Source organism: Gobio gobio, assembly GCF_949357685.1.
Source record: "Gobio gobio genome assembly, chromosome: 21".
In the NCBI taxonomy this organism is placed as follows: Eukaryota; Metazoa; Chordata; class Actinopteri; order Cypriniformes; family Gobionidae; genus Gobio; species Gobio gobio.
The window spans coordinates 10,875,910-10,895,749 of record NC_137117.1 but is presented as its reverse complement, the minus strand read 5'-3'; the positions used below and the strand labels follow the sequence as shown (position 1 = coordinate 10,895,749).

The 19,840-nt window shown below is 38.2% G+C and overlaps 1 protein-coding gene across 2 annotated transcripts in view; it reads right to left on the bottom strand.

The window, feature by feature from the left end:
- The window catches only part of scube3 (signal peptide, CUB domain, EGF-like 3), a 175,151-nt gene that overhangs the window by 57,962 nt on the left and 97,349 nt on the right, over nucleotides 1-19,840 (bottom strand). For both annotated transcript variants that reach the window (XM_079801775.1, XM_079801774.1), the window contains exons 5-6: nucleotides 16,315-16,461; nucleotides 14,926-15,042 (exon numbers count right to left, since the gene is read on the bottom strand). In XM_079801775.1, the coding sequence (XP_079657901.1) occupies nucleotides 14,926-15,042; nucleotides 16,315-16,461 (264 nt within the window). The remainder of the gene's footprint in view (nucleotides 1-14,925; nucleotides 15,043-16,314; nucleotides 16,462-19,840) is intronic.

The following is a 19,840-nucleotide window of genomic DNA, read 5'->3' as shown; positions in this document are numbered from 1 at the left end:
ATGCTGCAATTCATCGACTGGCCACTAGAGACAGGCTCCAGAAGGAGCAGAATCTCATTGAGCTCCATGTTAAAATGGTCAACTTTACAGCAGAAAAACACTTGTTTACAGTCTGGGACAAATTGTGGTTTTGGTCGATACGGCTAATTTTGCCCTTCATGACGACTGTGAGGTGGGTGAATTTTTTTATAACTCATTGGTTTACATTATATAAAGCCTTAAAGTTCTGCATAATTAAGGGCGTGGCCACTTCGAGTGACAGGTGGATAGCCGTTCATCTGCTGTCTGTTAGTCATCGCGTCACTTCAGCTTCGCCCACGTCCCACCTCTTCCATTTTCTGTTATCCGGGAGTGACGCGCGATGACGCGCAGCCAAGATGGCAACGGCCAGCTCGTCCATACTTTACGCTTCAAAAGTGCTCATCAGAATCCTATGGGTGACGTCACGGACACTACGTCCATATTTTTTTACAGTCTATGGTTGCGTCCCATCACCTCCATTCATAAATCGCCTCCCGTGACCTCATGGGATAGTAAAGCGTCCATCGTATGCGCATTTCAGAATTTCGCTGGAAGTAATAGGTAATCAGAGTACTTTTCGCCTACTGTTTTTCGAATACTATGAATTCGGACATACTACTCTGTTGGCGTACTGTTTTTCACATACTATATAGTAGTGAAGTATTTGATTTAGGACGCAGTCCAGGTTATACGAATGTTAAAGTAACATTCCACTTTAGAATTTTGCAAACATTATTATTGGAATGTTACTTTTGAATATTCTCGGAATGTTCCAAAACACTGTAGTAACATTTTAAAAAAAATACATTAGATGAACGTCCAACTAAGACAGTGTTACTCATTGCGCGGCTCGTACCAACTAAATCTGCGGCTCACATGGCAGTACATAATACGGTGAAATGATCATGCAGTCAATACATATATTTCATAAAAACAAGCAGGGCTATAACATAACCCATAAAAAACTCAAAGTGTCAGCTCTATTATAAATAACTTATATTAAAAAAATACCCAAAAAACGCAGCATTACAAGATGGAAATACAGACTAGAAAGGATATTTAAACTTGCTCTGCCCTTACACCCGTGACTCACTGCGGAGTTGTCAGTTTTGGCTGTTTTTCCAGCTTTTAACCGCGAATGTGCTCTTATACATCAACACGTTCTCATGAAATGCGCATATATAACACAATTTGTATTTAGCGTGCAATATATACGCCAAAATGACTTTTTACGTGCATATGATACGCATTGTCAACTAGGTTGAGTGCTGTGGGTTATTTTGCAAAAAGCACAACAATTTGTTTTTATTGTGACTGTCCACAAAAAAAAAAGAAACTTAACAGAATATAAGGATGTATAACACTTGCATGAATGATAAAAAACGACCATTTGAGTCTCTTTGGCACTGATGAAGAAAAAGAGAACCGATCGCGCCGGCTCGAGGGGGTTAACACACTATAACACACAAAATTATGCCTAAATGTCCGTTTTGTCGAGTATCCGCAGAAGAACAGTTTTAAATTAGTTAAATAACTTATGAGTTGTGAGGAAATGGGACGTGTGTGACCGCGCGCCAGATCCGCGTCATGTTCAGCAGCGGCAGATCTTAAAGTCACAGCAGCACTAACTACTAATGAAGTTTGAAGCCTACATTTTTTTAAAAAACCTTCAATTACACTGTAATGTTGATGAATGGCTATAATTAAGGTTTAAAATGGGGAAGGGTCTATTTCATGGAGACATCAGTATAAGTGAAACTGGCCTTTATTCATAAAAAGATGCCATTGCACAAATGTTTAAAATATACTGTGTTTGTTTTTTCTACCTTAATTTGGTGATCTACTGTGACATTACTACATTATAAAATACATTAAAAACGTGTTTTAAACAGAAAAATGTGTGAATAATCTAATTTAAAACAGCACTAATAGAAAGTTTACATTAAAAATATATTTTGCCTACGCACTATCTATCTACCTTTTGTATTTATTGCATAGCATATTTTAAGTTCAGGGATGACAGACTGATAAGCAGACATGATATTTATGACTGGATGTAACTTTACGGTAAAATTGTCTCTCCTATTGATTTTGTCCCATCGGTGTGGCTCTACTGAAAAAAATAAAATAGCGAAGACCACTGAACTAAAACATTCCATGAACAATGGAACTTTAAACGAACATTCTATTAACGTTATAACATAACTTTGAGAGAACCTTGCCAGAACGTTGAGAACGTTCCCTGTTAGTTGGGGAACTGCTTATGAAACAAACATTTTAAACAAAATGATGCCTGGGGATTGTGTGTACCAGCCAGATGTGAGCATCTGTTTCGGATTAGCATCTCTCTCAGGCTAAGAATCTCCACAACCCTTTTGTTTGCTAAGTGTCTTCTGAGGAAATGTTCATGCAAATCTACTGGCTGATGCTTGTCGTTTGATTGTAGGATCACATGAGGATGCCTGGACCCATGTGGAAAAACACTTAGCGGTTAGCTGTTAGCGTTTTCACATTCTGTTCGGATATAATTAAGAGTGAATTCCACTGGAAAGTGAGCATCACTTACTACATGCTACGGAGAAAACTGTGTGTGCAGAAGACATACGACTGTTAAGACTGCAGTGGCAGATTCTCTATGGCTGGTTGTGTTTTTAAAAGGGATGGTTCACCCAAAATAATTAAATCCGGTCATCATTTACTCACTCTCAAGTCCTTGACATTCATTGTATTGACAAAAGAGAAAAACATTATTCAAAATATCTTCTTTTGTGTTCTACAGAAGAAAGAAATTCATAAAGGTTTGAAACAAAATGAGGGCGAGTAAATTATTTTCATTTTTGGGTAAACAACCCATTTAAGGTACGCTAGTTTTTTTTATTTTAATAAAATTAAAATTAAAGGCTTAAAATATCCAAAAAACACTAGAACACTGTGTGTTATATATTTAGTTGGCTTGTGTACTTACATTATCCCAAATGTTTCCAAGAATGTTTAAATCCAGAGAAATAAGCAAATTTAAACAGGACACAAGCCGTGTCCAAGCGTCGCCTATCAATGACATCATACCCGCGATATCCTCGATTTCCAATGGCTTTCAGCCTACATACTACATGCTTCATACTACAGTAACGTTATAATATCTTTAAAGGGGCTATATGCAACTTTTTCCCCAAAATAAACGTAACAATAGCCTTTTTATTTTACCATTTATGACTCAAACATCTCCTGATGAGCATACTGACACCTTGTCCGCTCACAGTGGGTGCACCTATAAGCCTGTCTCCTATTTTTCCTATTTTCTGGCGGGTCGTCTTTTCCCGCGCTGTCTGCGGATGTGACGTCACCACCGCTGCGAGAGCGAGCAGAAAATGAGAGCAGTTCTGTTTTTTGGCCACAAGTGTCAGTCGCGAGTTTAAATTTCAGAAAAACGCATATAGCCCCTTTAATACATTCGCTTATACATGAATATGATTTCTGCCCGAATCCCGTCGGATTCTTTTCCACCGGCTGTAGAGGTGAAGACAACAACTTATTCATAACATATTCATACTAAAAGTAATAAAAATTACAAATAATTTTTGATTTCATGGGGACTTTAAATCCCAGATAAGACTGTAAATAAATGACTTCAGGATCATATGATCATAAACAGGAAAATTACTATAAAAATATACTAGGGATGCTCCGATCAGGATTTTTGCGGCCGATACCGAGTACCGATTTCTTGTCATGGTGATGGGTCGATACCGATCCCGATTCCAATGCTTCACTGATTTGTAAGCTCTCTGATCACTGTTAACCCTTTTCAGATAAAAGAAAAGCTATAGATGTTGCCTTTATTATACTTTTGTTACATGTTTATGGTAATTATGTATTGTAATGTAACTATTGTTTTAACAGGGTACTAAATAAATCACAAAAATGACATATTATACAGTGAACATTTTTAATATTATACAGTGAACATTTTTAATATTATACAGTGAACATTTTTAATATGTTAACATTTAACATTAACATTTTCACTAAACTAAAAATGAAAATAAAAACAAAAGCATATTAGCCTATTTTGATAACCCAATTATAATGGTCACTTTCATAAAAATATACTTGTAAGTTTAAAATTCCACATATGACACATTTATTGTCCAGCAACAAATATTTTAGAAATATGTATACTTTAGTCAGAATTATTGCCTATTCTATTGCGCTCCGTCTGTTTGGCACGAATGCGCGTGTCGGCGCTCGTTCACAGAAGCCTGAATTTTAGCGGAGATTCACTTGCAGAAGGCTCGTCGTCTCCTGACAGCAAAATGGACATATTTGCATGACTTTCTAACATTTACAGACAAAGAATATCCCTGTGAAATGCAAGTTATGCACTGAGGAAAGCACCACATTTCAAACGCATTAAACAGCCAGCATGTACATCCTCAAGCGCTGACGTCATGAAATTGCGATCGGTTTGTGAGATTGGCCCAAGTTTATTGAGTACCAATCGAGTTATAAAATATGATTATCGGTCTTCAGCCGATTGATCGGAGCATCCCTAAAATATCCTGATGCTGTAACTACAAAGAGCATCTTTATCCATTGACGACCATAGAAAAAATGTCATGCATTCTGACAAAATAACATTGATTTTGTGATAATCTAGTCAATGTTTTACCAGTGCCCAAATTTGTCACGCCTTAGGAGAGTGGCTAACGGGACAGTGTACGGCTGCAACTTCCATTGAGATGAATGAGAACGCATTCAGGAATTATCTGTCAATAAACACGGATGTGTGATAGCGTTTGTTTTATTGCCATCCCATCTACTCAGTGTGCGGTTTCAAGTCAACCCCTTTGCTCAACCTGCCAAAGCAAAACTTCAGCGACAGATTGTGAAGGATGGAAGCCATATAAAGAGCAAAAGTAATCAGAGCGGCTGAAATCCATCACTTCTGAAGAAAAGCAGTCAATGAGGATGAAGAGAGAGGGGTTAGAGAATAGATGAAGCAGCTCAAGGAACACAAAAAGCCACCCAGCGAGATCAGAGTGATTGATTTTACTCTACCAATGTGCTATTTCAAGATTAAAGTCCCAGAACTATTGTGCAGAGGCCCGAATCAAAGGATGTTAGGTTAAAAATGACAAGAGATCACTTAGAAGCTATCCGGAGCAAAATTGTTAACACCTGTTCATAAGGATCCATATCGTATTAATGAGGTCTGACTAACAAAAATACAGGCGATCTGATGCACTGATGCAAACGCTGAGCTATTTCTGGGCAAATCCAGCCAGAGATCCTGAGGTGTTGGGCAGGCTCCAGTCACTGACCAAATCACTGCGATGGCATCTGAAAACCTCGTCTGCTCCTCTGAACCGTTTTATTCTTAATCTTAGTAAACAAACTGGACGGGTGGCGAGACTTGAAAAGGATAAGAAAAGAAAGCTTGCGCTGAATGTTTCTTCGACTAGGACACTTTTGGCCATGTGGATGTTTAGAAAATAAACTCCCTTCAAATACACTCTGACTAGTTTAAGACATTTGACAACTTACAATTGCCAACAGTGCAAGAATTTAATTGATTGACAGCATCAATATATACACAATATATAAACATTTTATTTATTTATGCATCATATTCTTCATCAATCAACTGTATGAAATGTAAGATGACCTAAGTAGGTCTGGGACGGGGCAAGTGCGTTTACGCGTTATATAACGCGCAACACAACAGTTTTCAACACTGATAATAATCAGAAATGTTTCTTGAGCATCAAATCATCATATCAGGATGATTTCTGAAGGATCATGTGACACTGAAGACTGGAGGAATGATGCTGAAAATTCAGCTTTGATCACAGGAATAAATTACATTTATTATATATATTCACATAGAGAAGAGTAATTTCAAAGCGTAATAATATTTACAAACAATACCCCATAAAGACAACGTGAAAGAAGTTTGTTTGAAATCTTAGCAAATTTATATAAAAAATTTAAAATAAAATAAAGTATTCACAGCCTTTGCCATGACACTCAAAATTGAGCTCAGGTGCTCCTGTTTCCAAGGATCATCCTTGAGATGTTTCTACAACTTGATTGGAGTCCACCTGTGGTAAATTCAGTTGATTGGACATGATTTGGAAAGGCACACACCTGTCTATATAAGGTCCAGCAGTTAACAGTGCATGTCAGAGCACAAACCAAGTCATGAAGTCCAAAGAATTGTCTGTAGACCTCCGAGACACAGAACTGGGGAAGGGTACAGAAACATTTCTGCAGCATTGAGGGTCCAAATGAGCACAGTGGCCTCCATCCGTAAATGGATGAAGTTTGGAACCACCAGGACTCTTCCTAGAGCTGGCCGTCCGGCCAAACTGAGCAATCGGTGGAGAAGGGCCTTAGTCAGGGAGGTGACCAAGAACCTGATGGTCACTCTGACAGAGCTCCAGCGTTTCTCTGTGGAGAGAGGAGAACCTTCCAGAAGAACAACCATCTCTGCAGCTCTCCATCAATCAGGCCTGTATGCTAGAGTGGCCAGATGGTAAAAGTCCGCCTGGAGTTTGCCAAAAGGCACCGAAAGGACTCTCAGACCATTATCAGGGATGCAAACACATGTATGGTCAAAAAAGAGAGAGGTAATCGAAGCCCTCTACCCGCGGCAAATATCCAGATACATACATTGTCACATACCCCTGCCATCCCCGGCCCACCCTTATAGGCACACAGAGTAAAATTAAATTCTAAAACATAGACACTAATTTGGAATGTTCTATTTCATTTATTATTCTGAAACGTAAACTTATTGAACCATCTAGCACTTCTTCTTGCTTCACTCCTTCTTCTTCTGCTTTATATTTATATATGAATGCAAATAATTATATTTTATATATATATATTAGTGCTGGGCAATCAATTAATCCCATCCAAGATAAAAGTTTATGTTTACATAATATATATATATATATATATATATATATATATATATATATATATATATATATATATATATATATATATATATATATATATATATATATATATATATATATATATATATATATATATATATATATATATATATATATATATATATATATATATATTAGTGCTGTCAAACGATTAAAATATTTAATCGCGATTAATCGCATTAATGCCATAGTTAACTCACAATTAATCACAATTAATCACACTTTTTTTTATTCTAAATGTCCCTTGATTTCTTTTTGTCCCATTATTTTTTCTTATTTTAATGCTCTTATCAACATAGAAAAGTGGATCGGCTTGCTTTGTTCAAATGTTTGTTTTATTGAAAACAACATTGGCATACTGTAGTGTTCGATTTCACACCAACATTCTCACTTGAAGCAGTCATTCACACTTGGAGCAAATAATCGCTCACACAATGTAACACTGTCCATCAATAAAAGGGTGAAAAAAAATACTTTGTTGCACAAACAGCCCCTTCAACAGCCCTTTCTAAGGGATCAAAACAGGGTGATACAAAATAAAAAAATTAGACACTAATTTGGAATGTTCTATTTCATTTATTATTCTGAAACGTAAACTCTTATTGAACCATCTAGCACTTCTTCTTGCTTCACTCCTTCTTAGCCCTCTTAGCCCTCATGCAAGTGCACATGCAAGTGCACATGCAAGGTAAACTAGGACTCCGCCTATAGTGCAGTTAAACCAGGGGTCGCCAACTAGCGGACTCCGGTCCAAATCCGGACCGCGAAGCCTTTTGACGTAGGCTAATGAAACAGTTAACGTTGCAATGCTCACTGTTACGTTCAGACCCAGACGCGCGGTCAAGCATGCAGGTGCGTTCACACCGGACGCGAATGACGCGACATGCACGCCGCTTAATTCGCGCCGCAGAATGTCTATTTGCGTCTTTGCATTGACTTAAATCACTCGCGCAAAACGCTTCATTCGCGTCCGGTGTGAATGCACCACCAGAGCAGAAAGCAGCGCTCAAGACAAGCACTTTTAGTTGAAGACCCCTGAGTTAAACCATGGCATAATACGTTTCTCATTTCGGCGTCTCACGCTTGCCATCCACGTCTACTCTTTTAATGGCCCACAAGTGTGGGCAGCCGCAGCGTGCCTGATGTTTTGTTTCCGGTCTAGCTACATCCGGAGTGGTGTTGTAGTTTTTCTAACGTTACTAGTTGCTGCAACAGCATGTGAAAAAACTACAAAGTTTGTTAGACCAAAAAGAACGTTAATCTCGCGATAAAAAAATTGACGCCGTTAAAATAGGTTTGCGTTAACGTCGTTAATAACGCGTTTAACTGACAGCACTAATATATATATATATATATATATACATACACATGCATGTATTTATTTATTTAAGAAAGATAGGTTATATTTATGTATAAAACATTTATATTTATATATAAGAAATTATATAAATATATACATGAAGGAATGTGTATTTATATATACACAATAATTATACACAGTATATATATTATGTAAACACAAACTTTTATTTTGGATGCGATTAATCGATTGCCCAGCACTAATAATATACAATTACAAGATGTTTATTGTAAACGTAATGTGCAGCTTTTTAATGGGGCAACAAAGATACGAAAGATACGAGAGAACAAGATAGGCATTTAATAATCTTTCAGTGCAGAAAACCATAATATGAAACGCTTAAAAACAGAGCGGCACAAAGCGCTTATGCGGGAGGAAACCAGGCACCGCTCATCACCTGGCCAACACCATCCCTACAGTGAAGCGGTGGTGGCAGCATCATGCTGTGGGGGTGTTTTTCAGCGGCAGGCACTGGGAGACTAGTCAGGATCGAGGGAATGATGAATGCAGCGATGTAGAGAGACATCCTTGATGAAAACCTGCTTCTGATTGCTCTGGACCCCAGACTGGGGTGAAGGTTCATCTTCCAACAGGACAATGACCCTAAGCACATAGTCAAGAAAACAAGGAGTGGCTACGAGACAACTCTGTGAATGTCCTTGAGTGGGCCAGTCAGAGCCCAGACTTGAACCCGATTGAACATCTCCCCAACCTGATGGAGCTCGAGAGGTCCAGCAAAGAAGAACGGGTGAAACTGCCTAAAAATAGGTGTGCCAAGCTTGTAGCATCAAACTCAACAAGACTTGAGGCTGAAGTTGGTGCCAAAGGTGCTTCAACAAAGTATCGAGCAAAGGCTGTGAATACTTATGTACATGTGATATTGTTCCTTTTTCATTATTAACAAACTTCTTTTACGTTGTTATTATGGGGTATTGTTTGTAGAATTGAGGAAAAAAATAATGAATTTAATCAATTTCGGAATAAGGCTGTAACATAAAATGTGGAAAAAGTGAAGCGCTGTGAATACTTTCCAGATGCACTCTATATACTATTTCGTAACATACATTTTACTATTGTGTTTGAAAAGTAGCAAATAAGTGCGGAATAAAGGCAAAGCACAAAGTTTCCACAAAAGTTTAAATGTGACTTTCATATCACAAAAAGTTTAAGTCAGTTTTATAAAAATCAATCCCGCAGGACATAAAAGTGCCTGTCGTTGAAGAAACATCCATCTCCCCTCTCTTCTCACCTTCTCTTATCATGCCAACGGTTTCCATCTCCTCAGGGGATTGTGGGTAGGCCACATCAATTACTCTGTGACTCCAGCCCATCGCTCAACAGGGGCTCATTAATAAGTTCAGCTTGTTTTATTGTGGCTTTCTGGCCTATTAGAGCTTGTGAGAGAGCGACCCAGCCGGCAGCAGCGGCGACCGCAACCCAGCCTTCAGCTGCCGCGCTCCATCTGGATTCCTGTGGGGGGAAATGTGCGACCCTGACAGATTCACCGCACCCCTCTGGCCTCTGTGGACTGCGCTTTACTCTTTCGGTTTTGTCTTCGGGGGCCGTCAGACAAGCCAGACCTCTCATTTGCGGAGCTGCTGGCAGGTTTTGGGGGGAACAGAGAGGTAATAATAGGGCGTCTGAGTGAGACCTTGACATAAGAGCTGGATCGCGTCGGATCAGAAGCCAGACTAACCACCGTTCAGTCAGGAAACAAGGTCCCTGATATTTAGGCTGCTGAAATGGTGCTTTTAAAGGTCTGTCTTCAAGAGACGTGTGTATGTTTGTTTCTATTTGGACGTGGCCGCTAAGAGGAGGCCGCTGGCCGCTTGCTAACTTAAGGATTTATAATGCCATCCTGAAGTCTGTGGATCCGCTTGTTTTATGACTTTTCCAGCTGTTACGGCCAACGCTCCCAAGAACAGAAAGTTTGGTTTCTGTCGCTGACTAGCGGTAATAATGGCTTCTAGGCGATCAAGTTCAATGTGACTAAACAACACCAAAGTATTAAAAAAAAACCAGTATGGGTCCTTCTCAAAAACAAATGTCCAGATCATATAGAAAAATTGAAAACTATGATACGATTATTTTTTAAGAAATTAAGCTAATAATAAATTGGAAAGAAAAATCATATGGGGTTAAGTAAGTCTCGCTCTGACATTTCTTGACAGTCTGATGCCAAAATATAATAATAGTAAATAATAATATTAGAAGTACTACTACTACATCATATAAAACTATTGTTATAAATTATGCAAAAAATTTGCACAAAAATCACAAAAGATCTACAAACATAAAAAATGTATATACAATAATAATAATAACCATAATTACTACTGCAATTATTTTATTTTAGACTGTCAAGAAATGTATGAGTGAGTCATTCTTTAACTCTTTCCCCGCCAAACACAGAATGTTCCGGGTTTCCGTGTTCTCACTGTTATAAGCTAGGGGGTTACGCTATTACGCATCTTCTGAATGAGTACAGAATCTCCTGATCAAAACACAGGCGAAGAAGACGCAAAAAAAACAAGCAATCGTATGTAAGCAGATGCACATGTAAAATAATGTGATCGTCAACATTAATATAAATCAAAACTATCTAATGTTACTGAATGAGACTTCGACCCAGGACGAGCTGTAGGACTGTGAAGCTTTGGGGTGTTGATGGACTCGATTTACTCCATCTGTGTTTGATCATCGCTCTGAATCTGATCTGGACAAAAACATGATTTTCTCAGCTTTTTGCTAAAAATTTTGCTTTTTAATGAAACTTGCCCATAATCAAGTGTTGATAAAAAAAGAATGCACGCAGCTAGAATAAAACGTTTTGTTTTTGTTTGTTTAAAAGCAGAGGGTCTGCTCTTTCTTTTGATATATTGCATGCTCAAATTAGCCAAGAAATGTAGACGCACCCTAGCGGCAGCAAATCTAATTTGCAGCCAGGGTCGTCTAGCAACTCTCCGTTGGCTTGCGAGCTGGAAAAACCAAACTCTAGTCAGGCCAATCACATCGTGTATAGAGTCATGACGACAGAGTTGAGGTGATTCCGCGGAGTATGAGGTATCTGTGGAACAAAAGTGGGCATTTCTAAATTTGTGGCTGTTTTCAAACTGATGGGTATTTATAAACCATGCAATGAAAATTATCCCCTTCACACAACACCACCCCTATACCCTACCCACACTGTGTCGTGGGCAGATCAGGAAACACAGTGGAAAACGGCCCTCTGTTTATGGCCACACCCACTGATCTAGTAACTCCTATTACTATCCTGCAGAGACCTATACTTGTGGGTTCCGCTTGCTACTTGTAAACAAAGAAGCTGGCGAACCGCGGTCTTTCGTAACGGCTTCGGCCGCGACTCTGGAAGACTTGGAGTTAAGCTTTTCTTTGAGAAAAGAACAGCACTGAAGTCATTCTTAAGAAAGGAAGATGTGTTCTGAGTTTTGCCGAAAGTTTTGGCGAAAGTTTAATCTATCAGCTAGCTCCGCTTCACCTTCTTCGTTGCTCTGGTTGGTTGTGGCGCTATCCTATTGCCTGCAGAGGGAATTTGAAAGACAACCGTTTATCCCGCCCCTAAGATTGAGCCCTGCCAATGGTGTGTTCCCAGACCCAACATCTTGATGTGGGTCTAGCTTGTCAGGCTGTACTCAAATATTCATACAACAAAATATTCGATGGGCCATTACATTTTTTGTGAAAATTATCAAAAACACAGACTATTTTAAAAAACGCTGGTGGGGAAAGAGTTAACTTATAATCAATATATGGGATTCGGGGTAATTATCCCTAAAAATGTTTGCATAAATAAATAAATGATTTATTAAATTAATTTAAAAAAATTAATAAAAAAAAAAACATTCTACTCTATAAATAAAAATATCTGAGATATTTTAGAATAAACAATATCTAAAATATCTCTGAAAAATTTGCACAAAAATCATAACAGATTTAAAATCAAAACTAATATAATATAACTGATATAATATAATGTGATATAATATAATTAATATAATAAATATAATTAATATAATATAATATAATATAATATATAATAATATAATTAATATAATATAATATATAATAAATATAATATAACATAATATAATAAAATATAATATAATTAATATAATATAATATAATACAATTAATATAATATAATATAATATATAATTAATATAAATAATATAATATAATATATAATTAATATAATATAATTTTTTTAACAAATCCCCTGAAAAATGTATGTTCAGAGTAATTTTGTAAAAAAAAACTTTAAAAAAAACATACATACATACATACGTGCATATATACACTCACCTAAAGGATTATTAGGAACACATACTAATACTGTGTTTGACCCCCTTTCGCCTTCAGAACTGCCTTAATTCTACGTGGCATTGATTCAACAAGGTGCTGAAAGCATTCTTTAGAAATGTTGGCCCATATTGATAGGATAGCATCTTGCAGTTGATGGAGATTTGTGGGATGCACATCCAGGGCACGAAGCTCCCGTTCCACCACATCCCAAAGATGCTCTATTGGGTTGAGATCTGGTGACTGTGGGGGCCATTTTAGTCCAGTGAACTCATTGTCATGTTCAAGAAACCAATTTGAAATGATTCGAGCTTTGTGACATGGTGCATTATCCTGCTGGAAGTAGCCATCAGAGGATGGGGACATGGTGGTCATAAAGGGATGGACATGGTCAGAAACAATGCTCAGGTAGGCCGTGGCATTTAAACGATGCCCAATTGGCACTAAGGGGCCTAAAGTGTGCCAAGAAAACATCCCCCACACCATTACATCACCACCACCAGCCTGCACAGTGGTAACAAGGCATGATGGATCCATGTTCTCATTCTGTTTACGCCAAATTCTGACTCTACCATCTGAATGTCTCAACAGAAATCGAGACTCATCAGACCAGGCAACATTTTTCCAGTCTTCAACTGTCCAATTTTGGTGAGCTTGTGCAAATTGTAGCCTCTTTTTCCTATTTGTAGTGGAGATGAGTGGTACCTGGTGGGGTCTTCTGCTGTTGTAGCCCATCCGCCTCAAGGTTGTGCGTGTTGTGGCTTCACAAATGCTTTGCTGCATACCTCGGTTGTAACGAGTGGTTATTTCAGTCAAAGTTGCTCTTCTATCAGCTTGAATCAGTCGGCCCATTCTCCTCTGACCTCTAGCATCAACAAGGCATTTTCGCCCACAGGACTGCCGCATACTGGATGTTTTTCCCTTTTCACACAATTCTTTGTAAACCCTTGAAATGGTTGTGTGTGAAAATCCCAGTAACTGAGCAGATTGTGAAATACTCAGACCGGCCCGTCTGGCACCAACAACCATGCCACGCTCAAAATTGCTTAAATCACCTTTCTTTCCCATTCTGACATTCAGTTTGGAGTTCAGGAGATTGTCTTGACCAGGACCACACCCCTAAATGCATTGAAGCAACTGCCATGTGATTGGTTGATTAGATAATTGCATTAATGAGAAATTGAACAGGTGTTCCTAATAATCCTTTAGGTGAGTGTATAGAATAAACCATATCTAAAATATATCTGAAAAATCAGCAAAAAAAATCATAACAGCTCTAGAAACAAAACCAATTTATATAAAACTATAATATAATATAATTAATATAATAATATAAAATAAATCAAAAAGTGGTTAAAAATTTGTATGACTTGCAATTCAGACATGGCATCACGGCTCAGTAATACAGAGGTCTGCTGTGATTGGTTGCAGTAATACAAAGCAAAGCTGTGATTGGCTAAAGAGGTGCAGAGAGCAGCTGTGATCGGCTCAGAAACACAAACACACACTTTATATCCAATGTCATAAAGCAGCTGTGTGTACCTTTTTTGGATGTTAACATACTAAAACAATGCTAATTGTGCTAATTATGACAACTCCAGCCTAGACAATCGTTAATTTTGCTAATTCGTTTAGTGACGCTAACGGCTCATAAATGACACACTGCAGCTTTAACCGGCGCTGTGATCAAACGGTGCTCTTCAAGAACGTGAAAAGTCAGAGGGAAATGTGTTCAAGCAAGCAAGGTTAAATAGAAAAAGAGACGGATAGAGCAGGAAGGCACATAACTCTTCACATTCAGTGATCTTGATTTCCTAAGTTTGATATATCGTCAAATACATCAAGTTTATACCTCGTGTGTAAGTGTCTTTCTGCGCTCAACTTTCAGTTTATAGCTCCCGCGACGCCTGTAAATCCTCATCCGTGACTACACTAATGGAAACACTAACATATGTATGTAAATGAAGCGCAACTAAAGGACAATGTGCTCAGTGTAAAACACTTGAGATGCACAGAAAGCCCATTTCTCACTGCATGTGCTGAACGTTCCACCGCATACAATCAAGCCAAACTCTGGACTGAGTTCCCCTAAACCAATGCCTTTGCTTTCACAATGTCTGGAGTCAATCAACCCTATTTACTGATTACCAATTCATTAGTGCACATTATTCCCCCCAAAAAATGAAAGGTCTTCATAATCTTTCAGCATGATCGCCCTCTTGTAGGAACCTCTCGTGTGTTGCAGGTCGGGGGTTGACTAACCTACACAGGTCTTCCCGTCAGAGTGAAGCGCAAACTTCATGTGGCAGGAACATCTGGGCCCGTGATCCGTCTCCTCACAGATGTGCTGACAGCCGCCGTTACCATAGTTACACGTCACTAGACGGGAACAACAACATGAGAGATTAGACATCACTAACTTCTAAACGCTAACGTCTATCTGTCAACCCATCCTTTTTATTCATCCATCCATTCATCGTTCCATGCTTTCATCGTATCTGTCTATCCATCGTTCTACCCATCCATCCATTGTTCCTTCTATCCATACATCCATCCAACGTTCTTTCAATCCATCCATCGTTCCTACTTTCCATACATCCATCCATCGTTCCTTCTATCCATACATCCATCCAACATTTTCCATCCATCCATCCATCCATCCATCGTTCCTTCCTTCCATCCATCCATCCATCCATCGTTCTTTCCATCCGTCCATCCATCTATCCATCAATCCTTCTATCCATCCATCCATCGTTCCTTCTATCCATACATCCATCCATTGTTCCTTCTATCCATACATCCATCCATCGTTCCTTCTATCCATACATCCATTCATCATTCCATCCATCCCTCCATCATTCCTTCCTTCCTTCCATCCATCCATTGTTCCTTCTATCATCCATCCATCCATCCATCCATCGTTCCTTCTATTCATCCATCATCCAACATTCTTTCCATCCATCCATTGTTCCTTCTATCATCCATCCATCCATCGTTCTTTCTATTCATCCATCATCCAACATTCTTTTCATCCATCCATCGTTCCTTCTATCCGTACATCCATCCATCATTCTTTCTATCCATCCATCCATCCATCCATGGTTCCTTCTGTCCATCCATCCATCCATCCATCCATCGTTACTTCCATCCATCCATCCATCCATCCATCCATCCATCCATCCATCCATCCATCCATCTATCTATCCATTCATTCCTTCTATCGTTCCTTCTATCCATACATACAGCCATCGTTGCTTCTATCCATTCATCCATCCAACGTTCTTTCCATCATCCATCGTTCCTCACATCCATCCATCAATCGTTCCTTCTATTCATACATCCATCCAACGTTCTTTCTATCATCCATCGTTCCTCACATCCATCCATCAATCATTCCTTCTATTCATACATCCATCCAACATTCTTTCCATCCATTCCTTGTTCCATCCATTCATCCTTCCATCGTTCTATCCATTCATTCATCCATCCATCCATCGATCCAATTATCCATCCATACATCCATCGTTCCATCCAGCCATCGTTCCATCCATCCATCCATCCATCCATCCATCCATCCATCCTTCCAATCATTCATCCATCCTTCCATCGTTCTATCTATCCATCTCTTCTTGATGAACTGGTTTTACTCACATTTACAGTCTCGGCTGTTCTTGGTGAGCTGAAATCCCGGTCTGCACTCACAGGCGATGGTTCCTTTAGGCGTCTCTCTGCAGATGTGGGCACAGCCATGATTTTTATCCATGCAGGTGGGTACGTCTTTAGTTCCATTAAAACGCACTGCAAAACAGAAAGAAAGGTGGGGGGAGGGACAGAAAGTATGATTACTTTACAGAAGAGAGATGTCTTATTTGTTCACAATGCCATGCAATAAATATCTTTATATTTCTTTGATTGATTGTTTTGTCACATTGCTCTGGGTAGCTCCACCCACAGTTAAATCTCATTGGTCCAAAATCCTGTTCCACATACACTTCCATTCAAAAGTCTATGATTTTTTCAGAAGTCTCATATGCTCATTTACCCACAAGTCTGAGCACAAATGCACACATATAGTATACAAACACACCTATGAACATACTAAACCGTTTGTAATCTCCATTTATCCATGTATTTCAATGTATCCCTGGCTCTGTTTAAAGTCATCCTGAAACAGGAGTAGTGATAGACTTTTCGTCCCTATTGCGACATATATCCGAGTGAAGCGGCTTCTCGAACAAGAACAAATGTAGGGGTGGGGCTTGTGGAATTGACTTGATGGTTGTGGTTTGCTATTGGTGGATCTCATATGAGTGACAGGTTGCCCCGCCCTCATCATCAGAGAAGAGATGTCACTGCAAGAGGGAGGGGAAGATATTCGGACTCAAAATAATGATGGACACATAAAAAAGATGTACATGGATGAATAATTTATAATAATTCCTGCAATATTCCATAATATTTATGAATTTTTTTATTTCAAGGTGACTTAAAGAGCGTTTGGACGTCTGGGTCAGCTTGGTGAGAAAAGCATCAGCCGTTCAGAACCAGAGGAACCGGGTGAGTGTTGCTTTTCTTTGACTGACCCCAGATCAGACTCATGTTCACCAGTGTTTGAACAGTAAGAGGAGAATTAAAGCACCCCGCTGACTTCAGACCCCAGGACGCATCTGTGTCAACACACCCGCGGCACCCTGGGAAAGCAGCACACGGGGAGCTGAAGGGAACATCTATACCCAAGGTTATATGAGAAAACAGCTTATATCACATTTATCCAACAGGGGTCAGTTATATGTGCAGCCAAACCTTGACTAGACTAAAAAACTTAACCTTTACAGTAAAAACATATATATACACACCAGAAATATTCTAAATGCTCTGCAAACTACTTTTTCGTAAATTATGTGAAACATCATGATATTTTAAACAGTAGAATGATAGATTGTTGTCACATGACCTCATCACACGCATATGTAATTATGTGAGTGGCATCCCATTCATTGTTCTTCTTGTTAACTAAAAGAAAAGCTATGCAAGTCGTTTTCATTGATTGAAATAAAGCTGAATCAATTAAAAAAATTAATATTAAATGAAAAATGTGCACACAAAAAAGAATAAAAATAAGTTGAAGTACTACTAAATATAAATATTTAAAAAATAATAATAATAATTAAAGCTGCAAGCAGCATTTATCGGGGTTCAAGCAATTAAGGCCTTTAAGACACACATGCATGAAAAGTTATTAATTGATTGTCTCTCTCCAAAGAACATTTCTGCAGTGGTTTGGTTCTGATCAGGGGGGAAACCTGGGAGTAGTTTGCAAAAGTAGGTTTTCCCAAAAAAATAAAAAATAAAAAAAAAATCCCGAAATTGGCGCCTGTCCGTCTTGAGACAAGTATTCCAACGATATAAGCCACTTGAGCCTACGCCTTAAGGTTTAGGAGTCATGAGCGTACATTTGAGAACGATGCATCATGGGAAAATTAACAATAACAATAGGGTTTCAGCACTTTGTGCTTGAACCCCTAATAATTAAAAAGACAAAAGCACAAGAGAATTACTCAAACTTAGACTACATTTAAAATGAAAAAACTGAAAATTTGCAAAATGCTCATTCAAAATATTAATAAATACTATAATACTACATAAATAATACCAGTCCAATTGTCCTCTCAGATATAAAACATTTATCGTGCATTTTTTTTTTTTTAAATGCAATCCAATTAAATAATGAAAAAATATATACATTACAAATAATGGCGGATTATTTCAGCAATGCATTCCATGCATACAGAAAATTACACACACAGAAATAATAACGGTAGCATTCTATTCCCAACATAGCCAAAGACTACATTTTAAATGTGCATATCTGCTAAATGCTTATTCAGGAAATTTGAAGAGTCACAGTAAAAACAGTACATGTAAAAACATATATGGTGATAACTTATTGATCATATAATTGTTTACAGTGTAGTACCTCGTAACAGGTTTGGTCAATCAAAATGCTTCTAATAAAATGTAGCAGTTTAGGCCTCAAATAACAACACTGAGAGCAGACATACACTTTTAAACACACACACACACACAGCCCGAGGCCAGTATTTTAGCAGCTTTACAGGAAACCTTTTCCCTCCACACATGAAAAACCGCTGACAAATGTGGACAGAGGGGCGACAGGACCGAATGTTTTGGTTTCAATTGGTAATTCACAACCTTTCACATCTGCCGGCATCACTTTGATTAATTAGAACCTTTTGTTTTCCATTTCTTCTGCCAGAAAACAAAATCGGACCATTTTTTATTCTCGCGCTCCTGGGAACTGATGTCTGAGGAACTTTCCAATTTCTCTAATTCATTCGCTCGGTCTAAATCTCCCCCGTCCTGCAGCCGTGAATGATAATGTTGAACGGCATCGCCCTGCAAAACTTTGAGCTTTGAGAATAAACGGCTCAGGCTCGCATATTTGCACTATTCCCTGGAAAACAAACAGATGGAGGAACTCCGTACTTAAGAATTAAAAATGTCAATTATACATAAATAAGGAAATAGAAGTATAAATACTTTTTTACACTTCTTTGTACATGTATTTATTATGAATCCCATCTAAACGTAGTCTTTTCTCAGCTTTTTGCTTAAAACTTTGTTGTTGTTTTTTACTTGCCCGCATTCAAGTGTTGATAAAATGCATGAAGCTAGAGTAAAACAGGGTTTGATTGTTTGAAAAGCAAAGGCTCTGTTCTTTCTTTTGATATATTGCATGTTCAAACAAAAAAATATTCTGGGGGGTATGAAAGTATTGTGAAAATGATAAAAAAAATGCTGGCAGTGGCTGGCAACTTCTTTCAAAAAACGCTGGCAGGGAAAGAGTTATTACATGTACTATTTGTATGAATAAAAATAAGGGAAAAAATTACAGCTACTTCTAACATTTTACAGTTCTGAGCTCAAATACACTACTGTTCAAATGTTTGGGGTTAATACGATTAATACGTTAAGTCCAATTCTCACTATGAACTAGTTGCTTATTATCATGCATATTATTGGGATATTGGCTGTTTATTAGCACTTATAAAGCACATATTAATGCCTTGTTATACATGATCATATCCCTTAACCCTACCCAACTAGCTTACTAACTATTAATAAGCAGTAATTAGGAGTTTATTGAGGCAAAAGT